Here is a 25,469-nt window from a genome sequence, read left to right as displayed (position 1 = left end):
GGGTGAATGAGTTAAGGACATGCCAGGTTTTGGTGGTGGAGAAAACCAGATTACCTGGAGAAAGCCACCGACCTGTGGCCAGACTGCCCTTAGTAGGTGTTGAACTGGCAACCCATTGGTGGAGGGCTAGTGGTCGTAGACTGTCTGATGCCTTAACCATTTGGGCACCTCAGCCCCAAATATAGATAGTATGGTAATAGTTTTAGCCAATATTGTAAATATCTACCATAATATAGTAAATCAATCAAATGGTCTTATTGAAACCCAATTATAGTCAACGAAGGGTTTCTATAAGACCATTTTGTATGGTATGAGCTGTTTGTAAATGCTGTGATCTTTAGAATGCCAGGGATTTTGATTTCACTGAACTGAATGTCATCATCAACTTGACACTGCCAACAAACAAACCTACCACAATGATTTGGCCGAGGACAAGGCCTTCAGACACTGCCACCAAATGAACTTACCGTAAAAACCCATGTAATTTGCGCACCTGTGTAATTTGCGCAGGTACTTTTTTAGGCTGAAAATCGGGAAAAAAGGTTCTACTCGAATATTTTGCGCACCCAAAAAATCTGGAAAAAAAACGAAGTTCATGCTCCGAAAATCGATCTCTGAATATATTTTTTTTAAATATATTTCTATGATTTTTTTTTCATTGATGTAAAATGATATTTAAAACCAAGAAGAAACTACGTAAAATGTGTATTTTGTTGCTTGTTTTCTTTGAATTATCTGATCACACATGACACACACGTGTGCGCATATCGGCATACATCAATTCATTTTAGCAATATTTTACATAAAACATTTACTTGCTTACAAAAACATATCAATTAATAAGTAATTCGATGTTTAGTAACCGCTGGTGCATATCTCCTGGTGAAAGACATAATTAGATACCTTTTATTGATCATAATTACGATCAGTGAGAAGGGCTCATCATGGCGGCTTGGGTTACGTCACTTCAAACCAGGTCATGTCACAGTTCAGTTTGGCCACGGAATTAGATTATCTAAGTCCGTGGTTTGGCGATATTTTTTTACAAATTACAATGCAGTAATGAGCTAACACTATCTCTGTGATTACCCGTTAACAATAGCTCTACTAATTGAAATGATTTGCAGTCGCGATCGACGGACCGTGTTGTTGTTTTTTTCACTCGCCAACACGTGGCGTGAATTACGAAGCCCTACTGCATTGTCATAACTACAGACTGATTTGACTGATAAGGGATTATAAAAAATATGTTTATACTAGAAGCGTGGACAATCAATACATCCTCTTCAAATCTACTCCAAGGAAAAAAATAGTTAACGCAGACTATTTTTACGATGCTTCATTTAATAAATATTGAAATAATTCACGAGGTTATTATCAATCACGTGTTTACGTAATGTTAGACGCGAGATCAACATGAAAGTGAGCCGGAAAAAAACCATGCTATACGTATACGCATAGGCGATTTGAAAAAACTTACAGAACTTACATAGAACGGAGCTTAAATTGAACAACTACATTTTCGTAATAGTATGGGGAAACGCACCGAGATGTCGAAACGTAATGTCGTAAGTTGATCGGCGATTCTCTGGCATAGGAATTTGGCTAAACTTTTTTTGTTAACGGTTACCTATTTATTAATACTTTTCACATAAACTCACATAACAACACATTATGTATCTTTTATTAATGTTTGACATAAATAAATTTGTTGATCGTCATTTGTCTTAGAGTTCCGTGTACCAAGGGAAATAATCCAAGATGGCGATCTCTCAGAATCGTCGATCTATTCCTGAAAAAAACTTGAATTTTTCTATACCTGTGTATTTTACGCACCCCCTACTTTGGGTATTAAATTTCTGAAAAAAAAAGTGCGCAAATTACATGGGTTTTTACAGTACCATCAGGATTTGGCGGAGGACAAGGCCTTGACACTGCCACCAAATAAACTTACCATCAGGATTTGGCCGAGGACGAGGCCTTGACACTGCTACCAAACAAACCTACCATCAGGATTTGACCGAGGACAAGGCCTTGACACTGCCACCAAACAAACCTACCATCAGGATTTGACCGAGAAAAAAGGCCTTGACACTGCTACTAAACAAACCTACCATCAGGATTTGACCGAGGACAAGGCCTTTATTAGGTCATCTGAGACAAAGTCATGCGCGTGCGTCATCCGTCGTGCGTCGTGCCTCCAAAACCCCTGAACCAATTTCAATAAAATTTTGCAGAAACCTTCCATGGCCAAAGATCAACCAAAATTGTGAATTATATGGTCCCCAGCCCCCAGGGGCCTGAGGCACGGGGCCAAAAAGGGTCAAATTGACTGAAATTTTAAAAATCTTCTTCATAAGTTTCAGATATGCTAGAATCAAATACTCTTCATAGATGGAAGGGTCTTAAGGTGCTTTACCACAATTCAGCTGACTGACAGAACCATTATTTGTACATAGTACATATACTACCCAGATCTTTCATACTACTTTTGCATTACATGTAGTTCAAGTTACCTTTGTTACAAAATAATTTCTTTTTCATTTGGCAACATCGATAACATCAGTTTTTAAATAAATTAGGTGACAGATAAGGCCCACGGGCCTCTTGTTCTGCCATATTCCAAGTGAAGATTTGGGTGAACTAACAACTTACCTGTATTGGTCTCTAACATTGACCTCGTTAGTCTGTGTGACAGGATTCCTTTAGTTTATAAAGATGTTTCTCTTGTTACACAAGGATTCAATCTTGTCAATGGAGCTAAACTTTAAATTCAGACTGTAAATCTCATGCATTTTGAGTCCACATGTCTAAATAACTGAAAATCACTTTAATCTCAAAATATATTTTTTCAGATTTATTAACAAGGACAGACATTTGTTAAAACAAACATCTGTCAAGCATTCATTCAGATGCAACATAAAGTGGAACATTAGTACTGGTTTAGTACAGATCCTCAATAATGTGTTTTATATAGACCAATTGAGAAAATTCACAAAAAGTCAGTGTTAGCCAATAAAGGCTTAGGTAAAAAAGTCAGGAATTTATCAGTCATGATTGGTATGTGGTGTTGACAGGATATGCTACAATATGTGAATCACGCTGGTAAACAACGGGGATGAACTCGGGACCTTTGTCCTTTTCTCTACCAAATGTGAAACAATGACTAATATTTCAACTATTGTTTGACCGAAAGTTGAACCTGTCAAGATTTTTTTTACAAATTTCGAGGTGAAATAGAAATTGCACATTATTGTTAGATAGAGACGAACACCTCCAGTAGTCAATGGGTAAGCTTTTGTTCAGAGGAAGTGGTTGGTTTAGAGTGTTGGTGTGATTCCGGGATTATCAGAAAAATCTCCGGTGTTGTAGAGGTGCTAACTGTTTAGTGAGCGACCCCTGATCTTATCCCGTAGCTCTGATCAGTAGCTGTCAAGGTCAGGCGTGGTCACTGATATGACTGTTTGAGGTATCGGAGAGGATCTGTCATCAGCTGGACCCCTGGAGGGTGTCATGTTTCTGATCATCTGGTGACAAATCTACTGATAATGTCAGTGGTGTTGCATGATTCACCTTATTCCCTCTGTGACTTTCTATTCAAAGTTATGTCAAGAGTGATATAAAACCTTAAAAATCGGCCATCATGCAATGTACCCTTTAATCCGATTGTAGGTAAGAACATGATTGGACAAATGACCTTGGTGAATTTATTCTACAAAAGTAAATCTTGAGCAACACAATCTTATTAGAGCAGTAGACCAATTTGTGTCGCATTTCTACAAGTTTTACATTACGGTTAGGATGCTGAACTTCAGCTGGCTAATGGTTGATATAATGGACTGTCATCAACTGGTCTTGTTAAAAGTTTTACTACAGGAGGTACAGAGCTTGTCCACACATTCCTGACTCAAGTTTGTAGCTGAATCACCTAGCACTACACCCATTATACTTGTTCCTGACATCTATCTCTAGAGGCATATTGAAGGTCAGGGTCATATGTTCAAGGTCAAGGTCACAGCTACCGAATCTTTACATGATGAGAAAATTGGCCTGTCAACACTTTCCAGAGCAAAGTTTACAAATGTTTGCACATAAGATACAAGCTTAACTTCCAGTAGATATGTAAAATATTTAATACATTTTATGTCTGCAGGCACATTGTGGTACTGTTGTTGATGTGGCTACTATAGATACAGTATATGTAGCTGTATGTGATCATTTATAGATCTTAGTCAAATGTTAAGGTCAACAATGACAAATAAGAGGGGGAGAGTGACATGATGACTATGCACAATAAAAATTGTTAGGTGAAGGGTTAGTATAGGTGTTAAAGAAACCACCCAAAAATAGTTCTGTTTTGACATTGATGAAAAAGATTGATTTGTTGTGAGGTGTTTCTACTGCAGTGCTGCTTCATAATGGGAATTTTATGTAAATAAAGTAGTTCTGCCTCATTTACAGTACAGATCAAATAAATATCAAAACTTGAAATTATTAATTAAAGTAAAATAAATAATAAGCATGAAATCATTGGTGACTGAAAACATGCACAAGGTGTAGGTACTGATTGGGTCATGCCCCAGTAGTCCCCCACCCAGAATGTTTTATCTCGTCTCATTAATGAATGCTTCAAAACATAGTTTTATGGGCAATTATTTAATTGTATGTTATTGTGAATAACAAAACACTTCTGTGATGACTGTACTTGTAAATGCTTTGACATAGAAAGGGTTCTCATTGGAGCGTGATTGTGCATTTCAGCGTACAGTATCGGGCTACATTAGATATGAAGTGAGGTCTAGCATAAGTGGTCAAATCATACATCTATCATGAATACAGTATACAAATTTTATATTTCAAAAACTTTTGTAAGAAAATTCAGAAAGGAATATATTTTACATGCACCGGTTGTTAGAACATCAAACATAGAAATTCTGTCTCAGACATATTTCAGTTATTCAGGTTAGGGGACACCTTATTTGAATTTTGGAATTAAACTATCAGAATAAAATGAAATTACCTGTGATGGGGGAAAATACATACCTGTAAACTGAATGGCACGTTGGTCAATTAACTGCATTCCAAGTCTGTTCAAATGTAAATATTCAGAAATATCTTGCTCAGCATCAGTCAAATTGTGTTATTGTAAAGACCTGATCTGTACCAGTAGACATAGGAATGTGATTAAATAAGTACAGTACTCCGTAACAAACTCAAACTTTGTGTCAGTCTTATGTTGATCTATTTTTTTCTGGAAGCTGATAGAGACTAAAATATTAAACACTGCTGATGGTTTCTCACTAGATTTTAGACATTTAATTGACTACTTAGTCGGACAGCTTTGATATTTGATCAGACCCGGAAATCAAGGGAGCTGATGTATGATTCCTGGGTGACAGTTTGGCCGAGACTCAGTAAAGCGTGCTGCTTTCTTCATATCAGGAAAATGTGAAATCAGTGCTGCTGTAGTCCAAGGTTACTCATTTCCTGTAGATAGATAGGTTTGCTTCTGAGATGGGTTGTGTACTTCTGGTAACTTCTACCATTCGCGGCCACCATCAATAAACTCATTATTCTGCCTGTTTGATGACTGTTCCCTATTTTTGTATGGAGACTGATTATGAAATGCTTTGGAATAATCAAACATGTTACTCCTCTTTTTGAGAATTCAAGTTACTTATAATAATTGTTATACACTTCATTCATAGCTATTTTTAGACACCTTTGTTTTGACCTGAAACTTAAAGCTGAATGAAAACCATTAGGAGTTAAAGCCTTAGTCAAGATGGTCAGTGGTCAGACGTGGGGATTGACGGATATTATTTATAACAATACACCCATGCACCATTAACGTATTAATGTCTATATAAAAGCTTTCGAGTATTAACGACCTCATTTCGAATTAAACACGGGGATCTGTTCCTATAAATAGAGATTTATTTATCTTTCGATCTAAAGTATTTCTTTTCTACTTGTTGGATAGTTTTTGTCACTTGAATACTCTCTAAACCTGTTTGATAACAAACCTTACAGTCCAGGTCACTGGAACACCAGTCCTGTAATCCTATTGGTGTTCTAGGTCAGCTGTACATCTGAGAGGTTTCTTTATGATTGTTTTTGTTACTTTCAGTTGGAAGATACCCTCAAGTCGTGGGATCCTTGTGGAACTCAAATAGGTAAGTACACACATAAATCTCGTTATAGACCACTGTGAGGGAACCTATAGTAAATACATCCTGTTTGTGGGGGATTACAAAAATAGTGCAAGTGACCTATTACTTTTGAAAGAAAAAGTTACTGGGATAAAAAAAATATTGTAATGTGTCACTTAGGCTTAAATAAAACCCAATTGTTGAACGCCTGATAAATTGTTTGAAATTTTGTATTTCACATTTTGTGGAACACACCTCTATACTTGTACTATGGGGGGAGACTCTTTATTTTTCACCCATAATTTATGACTGCAATTTTATGGAAATTCGGAGAGGAGATCGAGGCACCTCCATTCCTGTTCTGATAGTGTTTTCACTATAGCAACTTCATTTCTAGCAGGTTTTAATCAAACTTTTTATGAGAATACCTGGAAGGAGACCGTATTTTAGGGTTTTAAGGTCAAGGCCAAATCACTGTTTCTATTTATGAAAAATCTGTGAACCGATTCAATGATATCAATCTTACCAACCGATTCAATGATATCAATCTTACCAACCAATTCAATGATAACAATCTTACCAAATTAATTTCTAAAAAGATTTTTATCACACTTCATAAAATATTTATAAGTATGGGAATTAAGACTTCAATAAAGTTTGTAATTCAGAGTTTCTAGGTCAAGTTTAAGGTCACCATAACTATTTATATAAATTTGTCAAACTATGACAGTAACTTGCCTGTCTCTTAGATATTCATTATCCCCTCACAACGAAAGTTTGAGGGGATATAGTATTCAGCCTGTACCTAAATATGAATATACGTATGTAGGTATGTAGGTACGTATGTAGGTATGTAGGTATGTAGGTATGTACGTATGTAGGTATGTAGGTATGTAGGTGTGTACGTATGTAGGTATGTAGGTATGTACTTATGTACGTATGTACGTACGTACGTACGTATGTACGTATGTACGTATGTAGGTATGTACGTATGTAGGTATGTAGGTATGTACGTATGTAGGTATGTAGGTATGTACGTATGTAGGTATGTAGGTATGTACGTATGTANGGATATAGTATTCAGCCTGTACCTAAATATGAATGTACGTATGTACGTATGTTACCTCTTTGTCATCACTCTATCAGCTTCATTCCTCAACAGAATTTCATGAAACTTCAAACAAGCGTTTGGTATGGCAATGCCTTGAAGAAGTCTGCATTTCAAGTTTCTATGTTGGAGTTCAAGGTCACTGTTACCATTTTTAGAAAAATTTTGTCATCGATCTACCGACTTCATTCATCAACAGAATTTCATGAAACTTCATACAAGCGTTTGGTATGGCAATGCCTTGAAAATATTAGCATTTCAGGTTTCTGTGTTGGAGGTCAAGGTCACTGTTACTATTTTTAGAAAAAAGCTTTGTCATCACTCTTATGACTTCATTACGGAAAGGAATTTCATGAAACCTTGACAGTGTTTGGTACGGCAATGCCTTGGACAACTTCACGTTTCTGGTTTCTATGTTCAAGGTCACTGTTACTATTTTTAGAAAAACTTTGTCATGGCTCTACCGACTTCATTCCTCAACAGAATTTAATGAAACTTGAAACAAGTTTTTGGTGTGATAATACCTTGAACAAGTTCGCATTTTGGGTTACTGCATCAAAGGTCAAGGTCCTTTACTATTTTTAGAAAAAACTTTGCCATCACTCTAGCGACTTCATTTTCTCTTCTTACATATGTCACAATGTGTGAATGCGAGGGGATTTTTATCACTTGTGATGCCTTGTTTTACTTTTGAAAGAAGCAAAATTTCTTAACATTCCTCTTGCTTCTTGGTGAAATTAGTTTAAGTTATTCATGCATAGAACTGCTTAAACTATAGTATTTTTTACTACTTTTTTGTCAAATATGGGTCCTTCTAAGTACTTTTTGGACTTTTCAGAATTTGTCAGACAGTTTATACTCCTCGAGAAATAAAGGTGACAGCTAGCTAGAGCTTGAGTAGCATGTCATAGAAAGCCTTGAATGTCAAACCATCTTCACTCTGGGTTAAAATATATCTGCTATACAAATCGAAGGAATTTTCAGCTTAGAAAACAAATAATAAATAACAATTAAAAAAATGTAATAAAAAAGGGAAAAGATGATAATCATTAAACGAGGTGTTGCTGTGATGGTGATATCATGGTTCTGTGTTTGTGGTTAAGGTTTTATTATCCCAGTATTCTTGGCTATAATTGTGCTCTGGGGTTAACAGGTATACCCAGTAGAAAACCTCGATCATGTCAGCCCAAATATCCCAGATAGGAATTACAGATACCAAAAAAATTGTATATATTATTTCCACCAGGTGAAAACTCTTAAAATGAAGAAAAACATGGCTAATTTTAGTAATAAAACTGATGATAGCATCGCACTTTTGATATGTAGGTTAAAATGATTGGGATCTCTGCAATGGTGACGTTCAATGCCCACAGAAAAAAGGTCATTTTTTGTAATAAACCAACATTTCATATAATTCTGTTGTCATTTCTGACAACATGAGGTCATACACCCATGACCAATATCAGTTTTATAAATGTATTGTAACATCTGGTTATATAGGGGTATGAACTAATATAGACGTTTTACTGAAAGTCTTGCAGCTTCTATGTTTGATCTGATGCTATAATTTTGTACTACTGTGTTCTTTGAGATTGTCTTAGTTTGTAAGCTACCATTGAGTCGGAGTTAGGCACCAATATTTAACTAATTCACCCCTACTAGTTAACTGGACTTGACTATTCTTTGATTTGGTATGGTTCAAATGTGACTTTAGGGGTGAATGGGTTGAGGTCTTGTCCTAATTACCTTGTAAAATGGGACACCTCTACATATAACACCAGCTAATTAACCTGGAGTTCAGTTTCCACCTGTATGATTAAAGTCTAATTAAGAGATTTAGTTCAATGTGATCAGATAGTTCAAAGGTGGTTTGATGGGGTCAGTTAAATCAGTTGGACGTTAAGTTGACCTTTTGTAAGGTCATGGCATCAACTTAAATGTTATGGATGTGAGGCCCCTATAGAGGGCGCTGTGTAATGGCTCTGTGTTTGGTTATCTATGACCTGTAATGTCCTAAGCGTAACAAAGCCACCATGACCAGCTTTGATCTCGCTACCTTTAACGACAGCAAGGACTAAGGTGACCAAACGCAGGTGTTGGATGTTAGGTAAAACAGGTCTCCTACAATTTAGATATAAATAAAGTGACAATTAAACGTTCTTGTAGATTTTCCAGGTCATTTAAACCCTGTTAACGCCTGGTAAATGCTTTAATATCAATACAGATAGGAAAAGTGATCTTATGAATGGCCTTTGACCTTTCACCTCAAGCATTGATCAATGCTAACCTCACCAGGGACTTCTGGTGTCCGTCTGCAAGTGACGTATCAAGATCCTTCACCAGTCTTGTGAATTGGTAACAGCGTTTCGTTTATCAGTTCTGATACATATTTCAAAAGTCACTGAAATAAATTCCTACTTTATAAGGTAAACACACCCATAAAACATCCAGGGGATAAATATTGGCTCTGCATATTATAAATGTTGGAAATATTGTAATTCTTAAAGCAACATTCCCTTCAAGTTATAAGATATCTTTCATCCTGACATACTGAAAATGATTTTGATGAATAAATCTGATCTCAAAATGTCATGAATAATTAATTTGATGAGAAAAAAGTATTGCTGCAATAAGATGCTTAGAATATAATCAGTTTGAAAAAGCAAGGCTACTGAAAAGGCAAGGCTACTGAAAAGGCAAGGCTAGGCTATACTGAAAAAGGCAAGGCTACTGAAAAGGCAAGGCTACTGAAAAGGCAAGGCTATACTGAAAAAGCAAGGCTATACTGAAAAGGCAAGGCTATACTGAAAAAGCAAGGCTATACTGAAAAGGCAAGGCTATACTGAAAAGGCAAGGCTACTGAAAAGAGTAAATATGAATTATCGAAGGGCCTGCAAAATTTGTCATTATAATAGCATGTACAGGCCTAGACTGTTTGACTTTTGGGTTCTCGAAATGGCTATATGTCAGTTCGTTATTTTGTATATAAATAAGATGCTTTGTATTATTTACATTTTTGGGGGGGGATTCCTTTCAATACTTCACAAAATAAAGATTGTTTTCAGAACAGTTTACAAGATATATCTCTGGTGAATGGAAACATTATGATTAATTCATTCAAGCAAAATTTGAAATGAAGAAATGTTTTTTTTAACCTGGGCCTAGGAAAGGAGTTTGTAGTTTGTTATCAATGGATATTCACCACAAAAACATTCTGCTAAATAAAATTTCTTTTCAATGCAAGGTATAGAAATATTTCTTTGATTTAGATTTGTAATATTGATATCTCCATTGGGTTAATGTGGGAATACGAACATAACAAAGATACAATGTTAGTGTTACCTTCAGGTACAGTTAGTGTAAACATCCCGCGGACTGATGACATGTGCACAATCGGCTGACTTTTTATCAAAGTTCAAATTTGTCAACTTTTTGCAATATGTTTATGATTGGTGGATTGGAATGTAACTTTTTATAACAATAGCATGTGTCATTGTCATAAAGGGTGATGTAGCATCATCAAGTCATATGACCCAAAAACAAATCTGAATTATTTAACAAAGCAGTTCACCCATTTGTTTACCTGGGAGTCAGAATCTCGTTAGCTACCTGACACATACCATGTAGTTGTCTGATAGTAGTTGTACATGCGATGGAGGGTGCTTCAGGAACTGAAAGCTTGCTCCACTGGATCAGGAGACAAGGAAGTATAGCTATTTCCTCATTTTATATTCTCAAATGTAAAACAGGGACACGGTTTCATGTCAAATCGATGTTTATTAGTGGGGTTTTGTTTATTAAATAGTGACGTCCATTTCCGCATAAACTTTCTTGCTGTTTGTGTAATTAATATCTTGTTTTATGTTAAGAAGATATCTTTGCAGTTTTAAAGGAATTGTTTTCTGTAGTTTTGCGATNTTCGCATTTTGGGTTACTGCATCAAAGGTCAAGGTCCTTTACTATTTTTAGAAAAAACTTTGCCATCACTCTAGCGACTTCATTTTCTCTTCTTACATATGTCACAATGTGTGAATGCGAGGGGATTTTTATCACTTGTGATGCCTTGTTTTACTTTTGAAAGAAGCAAAATTTCTTAACATTCCTCTTGCTTCTTGGTGAAATTAGTTTAAGTTATTCATGCATAGAACTGCTTAAACTATAGTATTTTTTACTACTTTTTTGTCAAATATGGGTCCTTCTAAGTACTTTTTGGACTTTTCAGAATTTGTCAGACAGTTTATACTCCTCGAGAAATAAAGGTGACAGCTAGCTAGAGCTTGAGTAGCATGTCATAGAAAGCCTTGAATGTCAAACCATCTTCACTCTGGGTTAAAATATATCTGCTATACAAATCGAAGGAATTTTCAGCTTAGAAAACAAATAATAAATAACAATTAAAAAAATGTAATAAAAAAGGGAAAAGATGATAATCATTAAACGAGGTGTTGCTGTGATGGTGATATCATGGTTCTGTGTTTGTGGTTAAGGTTTTATTATCCCAGTATTCTTGGCTATAATTGTGCTCTGGGGTTAACAGGTATACCCAGTAGAAAACCTCGATCATGTCAGCCCAAATATCCCAGATAGGAATTACAGATACCAAAAAAATTGTATATATTATTTCCACCAGGTGAAAACTCTTAAAATGAAGAAAAACATGGCTAATTTTAGTAATAAAACTGATGATAGCATCGCACTTTTGATATGTAGGTTAAAATGATTGGGATCTCTGCAATGGTGACGTTCAATGCCCACAGAAAAAAGGTCATTTTTTGTAATAAACCAACATTTCATATAATTCTGTTGTCATTTCTGACAACATGAGGTCATACACCCATGACCAATATCAGTTTTATAAATGTATTGTAACATCTGGTTATATAGGGGTATGAACTAATATAGACGTTTTACTGAAAGTCTTGCAGCTTCTATGTTTGATCTGATGCTATAATTTTGTACTACTGTGTTCTTTGAGATTGTCTTAGTTTGTAAGCTACCATTGAGTCGGAGTTAGGCACCAATATTTAACTAATTCACCCCTACTAGTTAACTGGACTTGACTATTCTTTGATTTGGTATGGTTCAAATGTGACTTTAGGGGTGAATGGGTTGAGGTCTTGTCCTAATTACCTTGTAAAATGGGACACCTCTACATATAACACCAGCTAATTAACCTGGAGTTCAGTTTCCACCTGTATGATTAAAGTCTAATTAAGAGATTTAGTTCAATGTGATCAGATAGTTCAAAGGTGGTTTGATGGGGTCAGTTAAATCAGTTGGACGTTAAGTTGACCTTTTGTAAGGTCATGGCATCAACTTAAATGTTATGGATGTGAGGCCCCTATAGAGGGCGCTGTGTAATGGCTCTGTGTTTGGTTATCTATGACCTGTAATGTCCTAAGCGTAACAAAGCCACCATGACCAGCTTTGATCTCGCTACCTTTAACGACAGCAAGGACTAAGGTGACCAAACGCAGGTGTTGGATGTTAGGTAAAACAGGTCTCCTACAATTTAGATATAAATAAAGTGACAATTAAACGTTCTTGTAGATTTTCCAGGTCATTTAAACCCTGTTAACGCCTGGTAAATGCTTTAATATCAATACAGATAGGAAAAGTGATCTTATGAATGGCCTTTGACCTTTCACCTCAAGCATTGATCAATGCTAACCTCACCAGGGACTTCTGGTGTCCGTCTGCAAGTGACGTATCAAGATCCTTCACCAGTCTTGTGAATTGGTAACAGCGTTTCGTTTATCAGTTCTGATACATATTTCAAAAGTCACTGAAATAAATTCCTACTTTATAAGGTAAACACACCCATAAAACATCCAGGGGATAAATATTGGCTCTGCATATTATAAATGTTGGAAATATTGTAATTCTTAAAGCAACATTCCCTTCAAGTTATAAGATATCTTTCATCCTGACATACTGAAAATGATTTTGATGAATAAATCTGATCTCAAAATGTCATGAATAATTAATTTGATGAGAAAAAAGTATTGCTGCAATAAGATGCTTAGAATATAATCAGTTTGAAAAAGCAAGGCTACTGAAAAGGCAAGGCTACTGAAAAGGCAAGGCTAGGCTATACTGAAAAAGGCAAGGCTACTGAAAAGGCAAGGCTACTGAAAAGGCAAGGCTATACTGAAAAAGCAAGGCTATACTGAAAAGGCAAGGCTATACTGAAAAGGCAAGGCTACTGAAAAGAGTAAATATGAATTATCGAAGGGCCTGCAAAATTTGTCATTATAATAGCATGTACAGGCCTAGACTGTTTGACTTTTGGGTTCTCGAAATGGCTATATGTCAGTTCGTTATTTTGTATATAAATAAGATGCTTTGTATTATTTACATTTTTGGGGGGGGATTCCTTTCAATACTTCACAAAATAAAGATTGTTTTCAGAACAGTTTACAAGATATATCTCTGGTGAATGGAAACATTATGATTAATTCATTCAAGCAAAATTTGAAATGAAGAAATGTTTTTTTTAACCTGGGCCTAGGAAAGGAGTTTGTAGTTTGTTATCAATGGATATTCACCACAAAAACATTCTGCTAAATAAAATTTCTTTTCAATGCAAGGTATAGAAATATTTCTTTGATTTAGATTTGTAATATTGATATCTCCATTGGGTTAATGTGGGAATACGAACATAACAAAGATACAATGTTAGTGTTACCTTCAGGTACAGTTAGTGTAAACATCCCGCGGACTGATGACATGTGCACAATCGGCTGACTTTTTATCAAAGTTCAAATTTGTCAACTTTTTGCAATATGTTTATGATTGGTGGATTGGAATGTAACTTTTTATAACAATAGCATGTGTCATTGTCATAAAGGGTGATGTAGCATCATCAAGTCATATGACCCAAAAACAAATCTGAATTATTTAACAAAGCAGTTCACCCATTTGTTTACCTGGGAGTCAGAATCTCGTTAGCTACCTGACACATACCATGTAGTTGTCTGATAGTAGTTGTACATGCGATGGAGGGTGCTTCAGGAACTGAAAGCTTGCTCCACTGGATCAGGAGACAAGGAAGTATAGCTATTTCCTCATTTTATATTCTCAAATGTAAAACAGGGACACGGTTTCATGTCAAATCGATGTTTATTAGTGGGGTTTTGTTTATTAAATAGTGACGTCCATTTCCGCATAAACTTTCTTGCTGTTTGTGTAATTAATATCTTGTTTTATGTTAAGAAGATATCTTTGCAGTTTTAAAGGAATTGTTTTCTGTAGTTTTGCGATGACTTGACTCGCTTTTATGAAAGAATTAAGCCTTCTCGTTCTTCTGTATGTGGTATAAATAGAGGGGTACACCCATTACTTTTGGGAGGAATGAATCAATTTAGGAATCTGTATAGTTTAGACAAACACAAGCCTAAAATATTATGTCATTTTCAAATTCGGCCAAAAATGTAGCTCCAATGGGAGACGTAGGAAACTGTGATCATCGAGATAGCCCTCGATCATCCCAGCTGAACGAGATGCCGAAGTGTAGAAAGGACATAAGTAAATTGTACTGTTGTGATTCACACACATATTTATACTCTAATTTATTCCAGCTGTGTTTCTGTTCCTGCCTGTGATGTGAATTTGAATTTATTAGCTCAATATTTATAGGTATTCTGTAAACATGTAGTAATTAGTGTTTATAGCTGGGTGATGTGTTAGCAGGCGTTACCTGACATAACAATGTAGGAACCTGTATTACATGTTCACTGTACCTGGCTATTAGATCATCTGTACACCTGTTTCAGGTAACCTGTTCTCAAGCAAGCTATGGAATCACTATGAAGAATATTGTGATAACTACGCAGATACTCGACAGTAAGTATGACTTTGAATTCCCTCCCTTCTGATACCAATCCCTCTTCCGATTCTCTTTCCCGCCATCATCGGACAGTCACCATGTAACTAAATAATAGTGTTAGAAGTCCTCGACCTAAACTTTATCTACTTTAGAGGATGTGGGGACTAAGTAGTGATAGAATTCTATATCTAAATCACAGTAAAAGTAACAAGATCCTGTTATGACTCAACTATGAGAAATTGTAAATATTATATATTTGCCCATCTATCTGTCTTTTATTCTAGAAGTTCATCACGTTCTTGGTTGATTAAAGGTCAAGGTCGCTGTTATTAAAAACAAAATTTCACCACAACACTCCTTGTCATCACAGCAGTGGCTGTATTTCTTGATAGATTTATATGAAACATCACAGATATGTTTGCTTTGGACATGCGGAAAGTAGTACATTGTATATATGTTTTGAACATTCTTTGTATTTTGTATTGGAAATCTCTCATTGGAGGAATAAAAGAAATTGATTGATTGATTAATTGGACAAGTTTGAATATGGGTACCATCGGTCAAAGGGCAAGGACCTTGTTACTAAAAATAATATTTCACCATCAAACTCTTTGTCATCTCCCTAGCAGTGGTAATTCTTGACAGATTTTTGTGAAACTTCAAAGGTTTGTCTGCCTTGACGGGCCTCATCAGCCAAAGTTTTAAGGTCATTTATCTTTTTTTTTTAATATATGGAGTAATTTTCCTTCATTAAAAATATTGTTTGCACTACTCCTTAAAGTACAGCAGTGCATGATTTGAAAAAAAACCTGGTTCACAGAACACGTTAATTACCTCCCCTTATTTGGAGTTTTGCCCCTTTGTTAAAAACACTCTAAAAAGACTGTCCCTACAGTTATTGGCACTGGTAGGAAAAATGAGTACCGGTATGTCTTTCTGGTGATGTTTTAGTGTTTTCCAGTGTAAATGAAGCCTCCATTTAAACAGTCATTACTGAAGTCCTAAGTAAGGTAACTTATTATTATGACAACAGTTTTGTAGGGTTTATATTCTGCATTTTATAAATCCTCCTAGAAGTGTGTTTGTAGTGCTCTACCCATAAGGTACCCTTCACTTCAACATGGATGGTCTTCATAATGACCATTACTGTCCTAATGTAAAAGTGGAGTTTAGAACGGAATGTACTTTTATAGAGATGTGACCTAGTTATGGAATTAAAATTATTTGTTTTCTATGTGGTTTTAAAAGAAAATGTCAACACATTTCAAATAGGTTGTCTTACACATACCACTGATTTGAGAAATTTCTTTTTTGATTGAGCAAGATATTTGTAGAATAAATTTGAATGAAATTAAGATGAGGGCATAACATCTACAGTATAGCAACATGTGTTGGTGACATTATAAGATGTACTCTACTGTAAAATTCATTCATCATGACTGCATTGAAAAAATGGGTTGATTTATCTAAAATTTGAACTAAAAGTGCAAAGGTATCTTTTCATTTACCATTTCATAAACAACTTATCCTTACTTCATATGTCTATCAGGTGACAAGGGGACTAACACTGTTCCCATTTCGTGCACATGATATGCCCAAAGTGCAGGACTAAATAGACCATTCCTTTCTGCTTAAAGAGTATACCTTACCAGAATAAGGCATCGACAGGGTTAAATAACAACCTGTACATATTTTGGAGGTCAAAGGTCAGGGCTGCCTGATAAGAAATACCCACATATGATACAGCTAAAAAGGGAAATTAATACAAACCATTATAAATAGGTCACATATGACACAGACAGTCCTGTTTCCATTTTTAGAACTGTTCCGTACTCGGCTACATAAGGACGGATCATAGTTGGAAACGTGGCTGATAGGTATATCTTTCAATGGACATTCAGCTAGAGTTACTGAAATAGTTTGTGCTCAGTGAACTGATGCATCATTGGAAATAAAAAAAAATGTCTTTTAAAAGTGTTCATGTCAAATAAAATAAACCCGTGAACTTGCTACTGTGGTAAAATTCAAAAAGCTGTCACATTTGTGAGGTAATGTGTTTCGGTTATTGGCTTTTAATGTGCGTTAAGGGATATATACTGGAGAAAACTTGGAAGGCTTACAACTGAAATATTATTTATATCTGTAGATAGAGGATATAAGTTATACAACTGAAGTGTATATCTATAGGCGGGTATATGCACTTGTTTACCCTAGTATTTAATTGTCAGTAAATTATCTGACAATAATGTGATAAAATGTGAAGCTGATCAACTGGAACATAACAGGACTGCGCTCACTTGTAGCGAGCAGCGACATTAAATCTTACAGTTTTTTCACGTCCCCTTTCTAGATTGCTAGAGGACAAATTCAAGACTGAAGAATCTTTTGTGGCATTTTGTGACCTGAGACGAGGAAAGGCGGGGCATACCATCCACACCCTGCTACATCTGCCTGTAAGTACCTCATTTGTTCACGTGTTTACTTGTTTTTTCTGTGGTCGTATACCATCATGGCTCCACTTGGTGACACCACTAATTTTTGTCACTCGGGTTTTGCGTTGAGACTTGGACTGTCCAGGCCTCTACAAGTGCTGCCTTGGATGTTTAATGAGTGAAACGGTGTTAATTGTCAAGGAGAATTCCAGCTCTAATCCAATAGATGACTGTTTTAGTACAACTTTAATTGTGTATTAGAATTCATCAATATTCAAATTGATCATGTTTGGGACTTTTTGAACAGTTTGGTTGTACTAAACTTTGAATCTTTTCTCAGACTACGTCTAGTGAAAGTGTTGGTTCTTTTACACTTACTATCAATAGGATTTAAAAGGATTTCCAAAGAACTCCATTGTAATGTAATAAACAATCCATATAAGATATGTTATAAAATAGAGAAGATTGGTACTTGGTAATATGGAATAGCTCCCAATTAAAGAATACAATCCGTAATATCTTAGTACTTCTGGTTTAAATATATACTTCTTTGGAAATATCTCGAAATCAAACCTCAATATTTTAACACCAGGCCATGTGGATATGCAGGATCTGTAAGAGTTACCTCCCTTAGAACTGTTCCTGCTGTCTTATGTATCCTGCAATATATATATATATATATATATATAACTCAGGTTATATCAAGATTTTTGATTTTCTAAAATATAAAAAAGATTATTCTTAGATTTTCAATATTTTGTAATAAAAAGGGACTTGAGAAGTGTTTTTTCTGTTTCTCACATATCCCTTATCCTTGAAAGGAAAGATAGTAATATTTCGTCACTATGTCCTGAAAGTCATCATCTTTACATATATCCCCACACCACAGCTTTCCATGAAAACCGTCCTGATTTTGATAAGTTTGAGTGAGTACAGGTGTTGTTTCATTCCTGTTTAGTAAGTTTGAGATATAAACAGGGATAGACACTTAACTGTTTTTGCTTGTAGGTCTAGGTGAATAGATTATTAACTAGTCCTTTGTTAATGTAACTAGTCCAAGATTTCCTGATAAGGAAACATTGCGATCTACAGCACAAAACATCAAAAGTTATCAACTGTAGGGAACTTAGAATAATTACTGCCATAAAAATATGGTAAAGTTTAAGGAAACTTTTGACATTTATCATGCAATACATCTTATTTTAAGCTGTTTCATAAATTTTAAAAAGCAATATTCTTATTTTATTATCATATTTGTCATAAGTCCAAAGGACCAGTTAGGATAGGTGATTCACTAGTCCTTGCTGAAATCTACAAGTGTAACTCACCGTTAACTCACCGTTGTCGACGTCATACAATTCGTCATAGACTACTATTGACGCTTCTACTAATTCTACTGGTACGGACTCCCGGTCTGCACCTCCCGCTCTGTAGCATGCGGGGCTGAATTTTCCTGGGTGGTGTTTCCACGCACGGTTCAGTCTTGATTTGAAACAGTTTAATGATGGAGCGTTTATTACGGTGGAGTCTAAATTGTTCCATGGTTCGGTCACTCGGTTGGAGAATGCATTTCCTCTTAGTTTGGTCCTAAATCTTTTCTTGAGAAGTTTTTTGTTGTGTCCTCTGGTGTTGTGTACATTCTGTCCGTCCGCGAAAGTTGTGAATTTATCCACGTTGGCATCTACAAGTCCATTGCATATTTTAAAAAGGTTTACCATGTCTGCTCTTTCACGTCTGTACTCTAAGGAAGGTATTCCTAAAACTCGCAGACGCTCCTCATAGTTTAGATGTTTGAGATGAGGCAACAACCTGGTGGCACGACGTTGGACATTTTCTAGAGTCTTCCGGTCCTTTTTATACATTGGAAACCAGACTGATGTGCAGTACTCCAAGTGAGGTCTTACTAGAGACTTGTATAGATTAGCGAACATTGCCTCGTCCATGTAGGTAAAAGATTTGAATATTAATCCCACCATTCTGTTGGCCTTCTTCGCTTGCGTGTTGACATGACCGGTAAATTTCAAGTTACTATCGAAATCAATCCCCAAGTCCTTTTTATGCTCCACCTTTTTAATTACTGTTGTGTTGATGTTTCCCGTTAAGGTATAACTTTGGTCAGATACAGATTGCCCAAGCTTGATGTTCATATATTTGCACTTTTCTAAATTCAGTTTCATTTGCCAAGTCACAGTCCAGTGGCTTATGTTATTGAGATCATCCTGCATGGAGTCAATGCACTCGGGCAATGTTATGTCACCGAAAATTTTGGCGTCGTCCGCAAATAATTTAGCTGTATTGTTTGTCACATCTGGTAGGTCGTTGACGTATATTAAAAACAATATCGGTCCCAGAACGCTACCCTGTGGCACTCCACTCGTGACCCCTGATAAAGGTGTACATACAGCTGATATGTAAAGTCTACATTTTTACATACTGATACTCTTTCTAGTGTTTGTTGCTCCTTCAAGACAAAACTTTCCGTTTACCCTGACCTGAAGACTACTTATATAATAACAATTCGAGGTTCTTATATAGCGCTTTATCACAACCTAGTTTGTAGGTCATCTAAAAGAAGTTCACAAATTATTATCCGTGGTAATAGGACCTTTGCAATAAGGCAATATCTTTCTCAACTCCCTGGGGAACTTATAGCCAGTGCTCACAGCTAGCATTCAACAATTCTAGCACTGCCCAACCGGGTACTCATTTACAGCTGAGTAGACTAGAACAAGCGGAGTAAGCGGAGTAAAGTATCCTGCTCAAAGATACAACATAGTGCTGTACCCTGACTCTAACCTGCAACCCTTCGGTCATGAGCCCGGCATCCTACCACTAGACTACCGTGCATCCAATATAAATTATGGTTTGATATATTCTGATTAAATTCCATGTAAAACATTCTGGGCCATGTGAAGGTGTATACTTTTTCAATGGGGGTAAAGGAATTGGACCGATGAAAGGAGGTAAACATTTGAAAAGTTTAAAAATAAATTTTGACATTATTAAGTTAAGATTAAGGCAAAAATGAATACAGGTCAAGTTAAAAAATACTGCTATTTGCATATAGATATGTAAGCTTAATTTGGAATGAAACACTCGGGCTACCAGAGGTTTTCAGTTCTGTTGCAATGAAAAGTGTACAGCTCTCTTCTCTTTATCACAATATCCACCCACCCAGTCCTTATCAAACTTAGCATAAATAATCCTGTTGTTGGGCTAAACAGGTGCTGTTTTTGTCACCATTTCTTCTTATTGGCTAAAATATTCTCAACTAATTTTCAAGTTCTACTAAGATTAGTTTTAACCAACTTTGTATAATGTAGTCTTAAATAGGTAAACACTTTTCAACATGTTTAGTCTGCATGCTTCAAGAAGTTCTTTCAATGTTTCTGTCCTGTTTATCACAGCTTATGATGTTTCATTCATAGTAAACAACATGTGTGATTGTACACGTAAACAGGTTGTTTTACTTCCCACACATATTCAAGTAATTCATCACCTGTTTGTTGATCAAAAGAGTATTATGAAGCAGGTAACATAATTTGGTTTTACCTGACCAGGTATTCTCGTTATCCTACCTGGACAGATATATTACGTTTCTGACACCGACACACCTTCACACCTTACCTACTAGGTCTCATCTTCTTACCTTTTGTACAGATTTGTTGGAAGTTTGATCAGATTTCTCAAAATCAACAACTTCTCCATTGAAAGTCAATTTGTTTATACCTGTATATGCGTTGATTGATTAGAATACCTGTTGATTCTGTCAAGTGTGTTAAGTTTGCCTCTGTAACACATCAGGGTAGTGACGTGAAATTTGGAAAAGGTAAAATCATGTTTCAGGGATTCATGAACAGTTAATTCTAGCATAAAACAGCTAATACCGTGGGCACTTTACAGTGGTTAACACCTAGGAGGTCTGCATTGCTGATTTCTAGGTTATGTTAACTGTTTATGATACAAACCCATGACAACATACATTTGTAAGTGATGTCAGATTTTATATACAGAACAGCATCTTTGATTGAATGTGTCTAAAATCAGGTTTACATTCAGGGTAATAGAAAATACAAAATATTATCACATAGTTTACCATACCTCTAGTGAAGATCCTGTCATCTGATTGGTCGAGACAAATTGTTCATTTCACACTGTCACACTCGTTTTAACATTGAGTCAATGGAAGGGTGCTTCCCAATGCCCTTAGCTAGCAACGAGCAACAGTGTGGTTTGACAGTTTAAAATAGTGACCGTGCAAAGAACATGCACGTACGGTTCGTTTTAGTCGCCAGTGATTAGTACGACGATGTAACACTGAGATGAGTAATTTCCAAGCTTCATTCACGTGGTAATCTGGGATAACCTAAACAATCTGCAATCTGCTCAGTGAAGTAAAAAAATAGTAAGATTTGCAGATGTTAAGTTGGGTGATTTGGATAAAGTCCTAAGCTATTGATGGATAAGGATTCTCAAAGCATGCAGCGTACCGTCAAACAAACATGTACAAACAAAGTTTCGGGGGGAGTGAAACACCATCACTGATGATGATGTGAAGAAGATGTTCGGTAACCCGATCGTCAATATCAACAATTAAATTGTTATAACGGCCATGACATTTCGCAGTGTTAAAAACACCAACTTTATGGATAAGTCTTAAATAGTTCACTGTTATATTTGTTACAATACATGTTACAAATATGAAAACTTTGTTAGTTATTGACTTAATAAAATAAATACTACATTCATTAGAGTGTGACAGTGCCTAGGGTCATCCCTCGGATATCACTAGCACCCTCGGCTTCGCCTCTGGTGACAGTAATACCCTCGGGCTGACCATATGCACTGTCTAACGAATGTAGTATCTATAAATTATGGCGTATCAAGTAAGCATTAGACAGAAATTAATTGACAGTAATTAGTTAGAGATTTAATATCCTATAGTAGAGATGTTTTGTGAAAAAAGGAAATTATAGTGACTATATTTCCTTCATATATTAATTAGTATTTGCTGTGGTAAGTGGGCTAGCAACTTGAAGTGAAAATAATTTGCAAACAAATCGTAACTCTCCTTCATTGGAGATACATAAAGAGTACAGGGACTTTCTACCTTAATTTTAGAAAAAAAACACTAATTTATAAACATTGATGTACTTTTACCATGTCTGTCTGTCTGTCTGTCTGTCACGCTTCATTTCCGTGCAATAACTACAACAAATGTACACCGATTTTCTTCAAACTAGGTCACAGGGTTAAATGCCTTAAGGGCTCGACCACTGTCAGCGGACTTTATTTGGCAGAGTTATGGCCCTTTGAATAACGAAAAACTTCATTATCTGCCGTTTCTGTTCATTTACTCTATCAAATATTATCCGATTGTCTTTAGACTTAGTAACAGGGTTCAACGCATTAAGGGCTTTGCAAAGTTTGACAAGACTTTAATTGACTCCATTTGGCAGAGTTATGGCCCCTTAATTAACAAAAAACATCATTATTTGCAGTTTCCGCTTAATAACTAGCAAATATAAGCCAAACTCCTTCAAACTTGATAACAATGTTTGTGTTCTTCTGTCTTTCCACCCATCTTGGGCACTTTTTGGTTTTTGTGTGATAATTGCTGTAGATATTGTTCAGATGTTTCAACCAAATTCTGTATGCACATCCAACTCATGCTAAGTTTGCCAACCGATGTGATTTGTGCATATTTACAGATAATCAATGAGGTATAGGGCTTTTTTTCTTTCTTCAAGTTTCAAGCTATACATTATGCCTCAACAGCATGATACTCACATGTTTGAACCTAACCTCAATAATGTTAACCTACAATATGTCCTGCAAAATTTATAATAATGACATAAATTCCACGAATTTGCTTGTGGTCTCTTTTTTAACATCTTGCTTTGTGCACTTGTGGTTATTTTTTTTCGGATTTGACTATTTCGCCAGTATAGTAATGCACTTTTCTGAATTCTTTTTAGGAATTTTGTGCCTTATGAACTTCTGCACCCTATCTTCTGTGTCAATACTTACCACATTTGGTACACTTGATCTGTACCTAAGGTAGTTGTGCAATCATTGTTTATTTTGGTGTTTTTATAAGAGTTATTCCCCTTTTCTGTTTCTTTTTCCCGGAGCAGTATGTAATTGTTAGCCTGTGGCTTACACTTCCAATAGATTAATGTATTTATCATGCCAGCATACACTAAAAAATAACCATCATGGGAGGTGCTAAGACATTCCACCAGAGTTTGAGATTGTTTTGAAGACATTATCCAATTTCTAAATTTGTCTTGCTAATTCATTTATAACTTGCTCATTCTGTAATAAATGTAGAAATGGTCTCCCATGTCTGTTTCTGAAGCTAGCAAGGCATGAAATCTGTCATGAGAGGGTTACTACTCCAATTATTACACAGTAAGGTCACAGACACACTCATGAATAATTCATATTTCTTACCTACGTAGGTCGGCTATTTATCATTACATAGTTCACTTACTGTATACATGGAGACATTGAGACAGCCGCTGGTGCAAACGTGGGCTCCTTATTCCAAGTCGTTTTCTATTTTTTTGTCAAAAGATAAATACAGCAGAGACACTTAATGTTTAGATTTTTTCTCAATCGTCATTCTAAAGAAGATCATTACCCATGTCAAAACATTTCACTTTCATCTCTGGAGATTTGGAGTAAATTGTTATGCTTGTAATGTTTGTTAACTTATAAATGTGTCAATGGAAAGTGGTTGGATTTCGGGGATAATGTGAAAATGGGGCTATGAATCAGGGTGCCTTGAGCATGTGGACCTTAGAAATTAAAAAAACTTGTGAGGCCTAGACCTGAGAAAAGAAAAAATAATGTGGCCTTGACCTTAGAAATTGAAAAACTCAATTAACCTTGACCTTAGAAATGAACAAACTCAAGACGCCTTGAACTTAGAAATGAACAAATTTGGGGGCTCTGACAAATTTTGGGGCTTAGATATCGGATATGGAGAAACTCACAAGGCCTTGACCATATTAATGAAAAATTGATATGGCCTTGACCTTAGAAATGGACAAACTCTTGAGGCCTTGACATCAGAAATGGACAAACTTAGGAAACTTGGACCTTAGAAATGAAAAACTTTTGAGGCCCTGCCATTAGAAATTAACAAACTTATAAGGCCTTGACCTTAGAAATGGATGAGGCCTTGACCAAAATTAACAAACTTGGGGGGCTTTGATATCAGAAATGGACAAACTCATGAGGCCTTGACCTTCAATTTGGACAAACCTAGGAAAGTTGAACCTTGTAAATGGACAAACAAACTTAGACCATAGATAAGTGAGCAAAAGGGATAGTTATGCTTTGGGAATAAATAAACTCAGGGGACCTTGATCTTAGATCTTAGGAGTGGACAAAGTTTAGAAGGCTTAAACCTTAGAATTAGGCAAACCAATAAAGAGGATTAGACCTTAGAAATAGGCAAACCAATAAAGAGGTTTAGACCTTAGAAATGGGCAAACCAATAAAGAGGTTTAGACCTTAGAAATTGGCAAACCAATAAAGAGGTTTAGACCTTAGAAATGGACAAACCAATATAGACCTTAGAAATGGACAAACTTAGAATGCTTGCATCTTAAAAATTGACAAACTTAGGCTGCTTGGATCTTAGAAATAGACAAATTTAGGATGCTTGGATCTTAGAAATGGACAAACTTAGGATGCTTGGATCTTCGAAATAGACAAACTTAGGATACAAGATACAAGAAACTTTATTTAACGTCGCATACAGGTAAACAAGGAACATTATCTCTTGAGAGCTATTATTGCCACAGGCATGGGCAAATTAAGGAGTCTTATACCTTAGAAATGGACAAGCTTAGATACATTGGAAGTGGTGAAATAATTCAAGGTCAGTTAGAAGTAGGCAAAGTAAGGAAGTTTTGACCTTAGAACTGAACAAAATA

The 25,469-nt window shown here is 35.9% G+C and overlaps 1 protein-coding gene across 4 annotated transcripts in view; it reads left to right on the top strand.

The window, feature by feature from the left end:
* The window catches only part of LOC110467302 (rho GTPase-activating protein 20-like), a 205,410-nt gene that overhangs the window by 76,560 nt on the left and 103,381 nt on the right, over positions 1–25,469 (top strand). For all 4 annotated transcript variants that reach the window (XM_021524375.1, XM_021524378.1, XM_021524377.1 and 1 more), the window contains 3 exons: positions 6,131–6,176; positions 15,036–15,105; positions 17,439–17,541. In XM_021524375.1, the coding sequence (XP_021380050.1) occupies positions 6,131–6,176; positions 15,036–15,105; positions 17,439–17,541 (219 nt within the window). The remainder of the gene's footprint in view (positions 1–6,130; positions 6,177–15,035; positions 15,106–17,438; positions 17,542–25,469) is intronic.

Source organism: Mizuhopecten yessoensis, unplaced genomic scaffold (assembly GCF_002113885.1).
Source record: "Mizuhopecten yessoensis strain PY_sf001 unplaced genomic scaffold, ASM211388v2 scaffold11169, whole genome shotgun sequence".
Lineage (NCBI taxonomy): Eukaryota > Metazoa > Mollusca > Bivalvia > Pectinida > Pectinidae > Mizuhopecten > Mizuhopecten yessoensis.
This window is presented reverse-complemented; position numbering and strand designations above follow the sequence as displayed.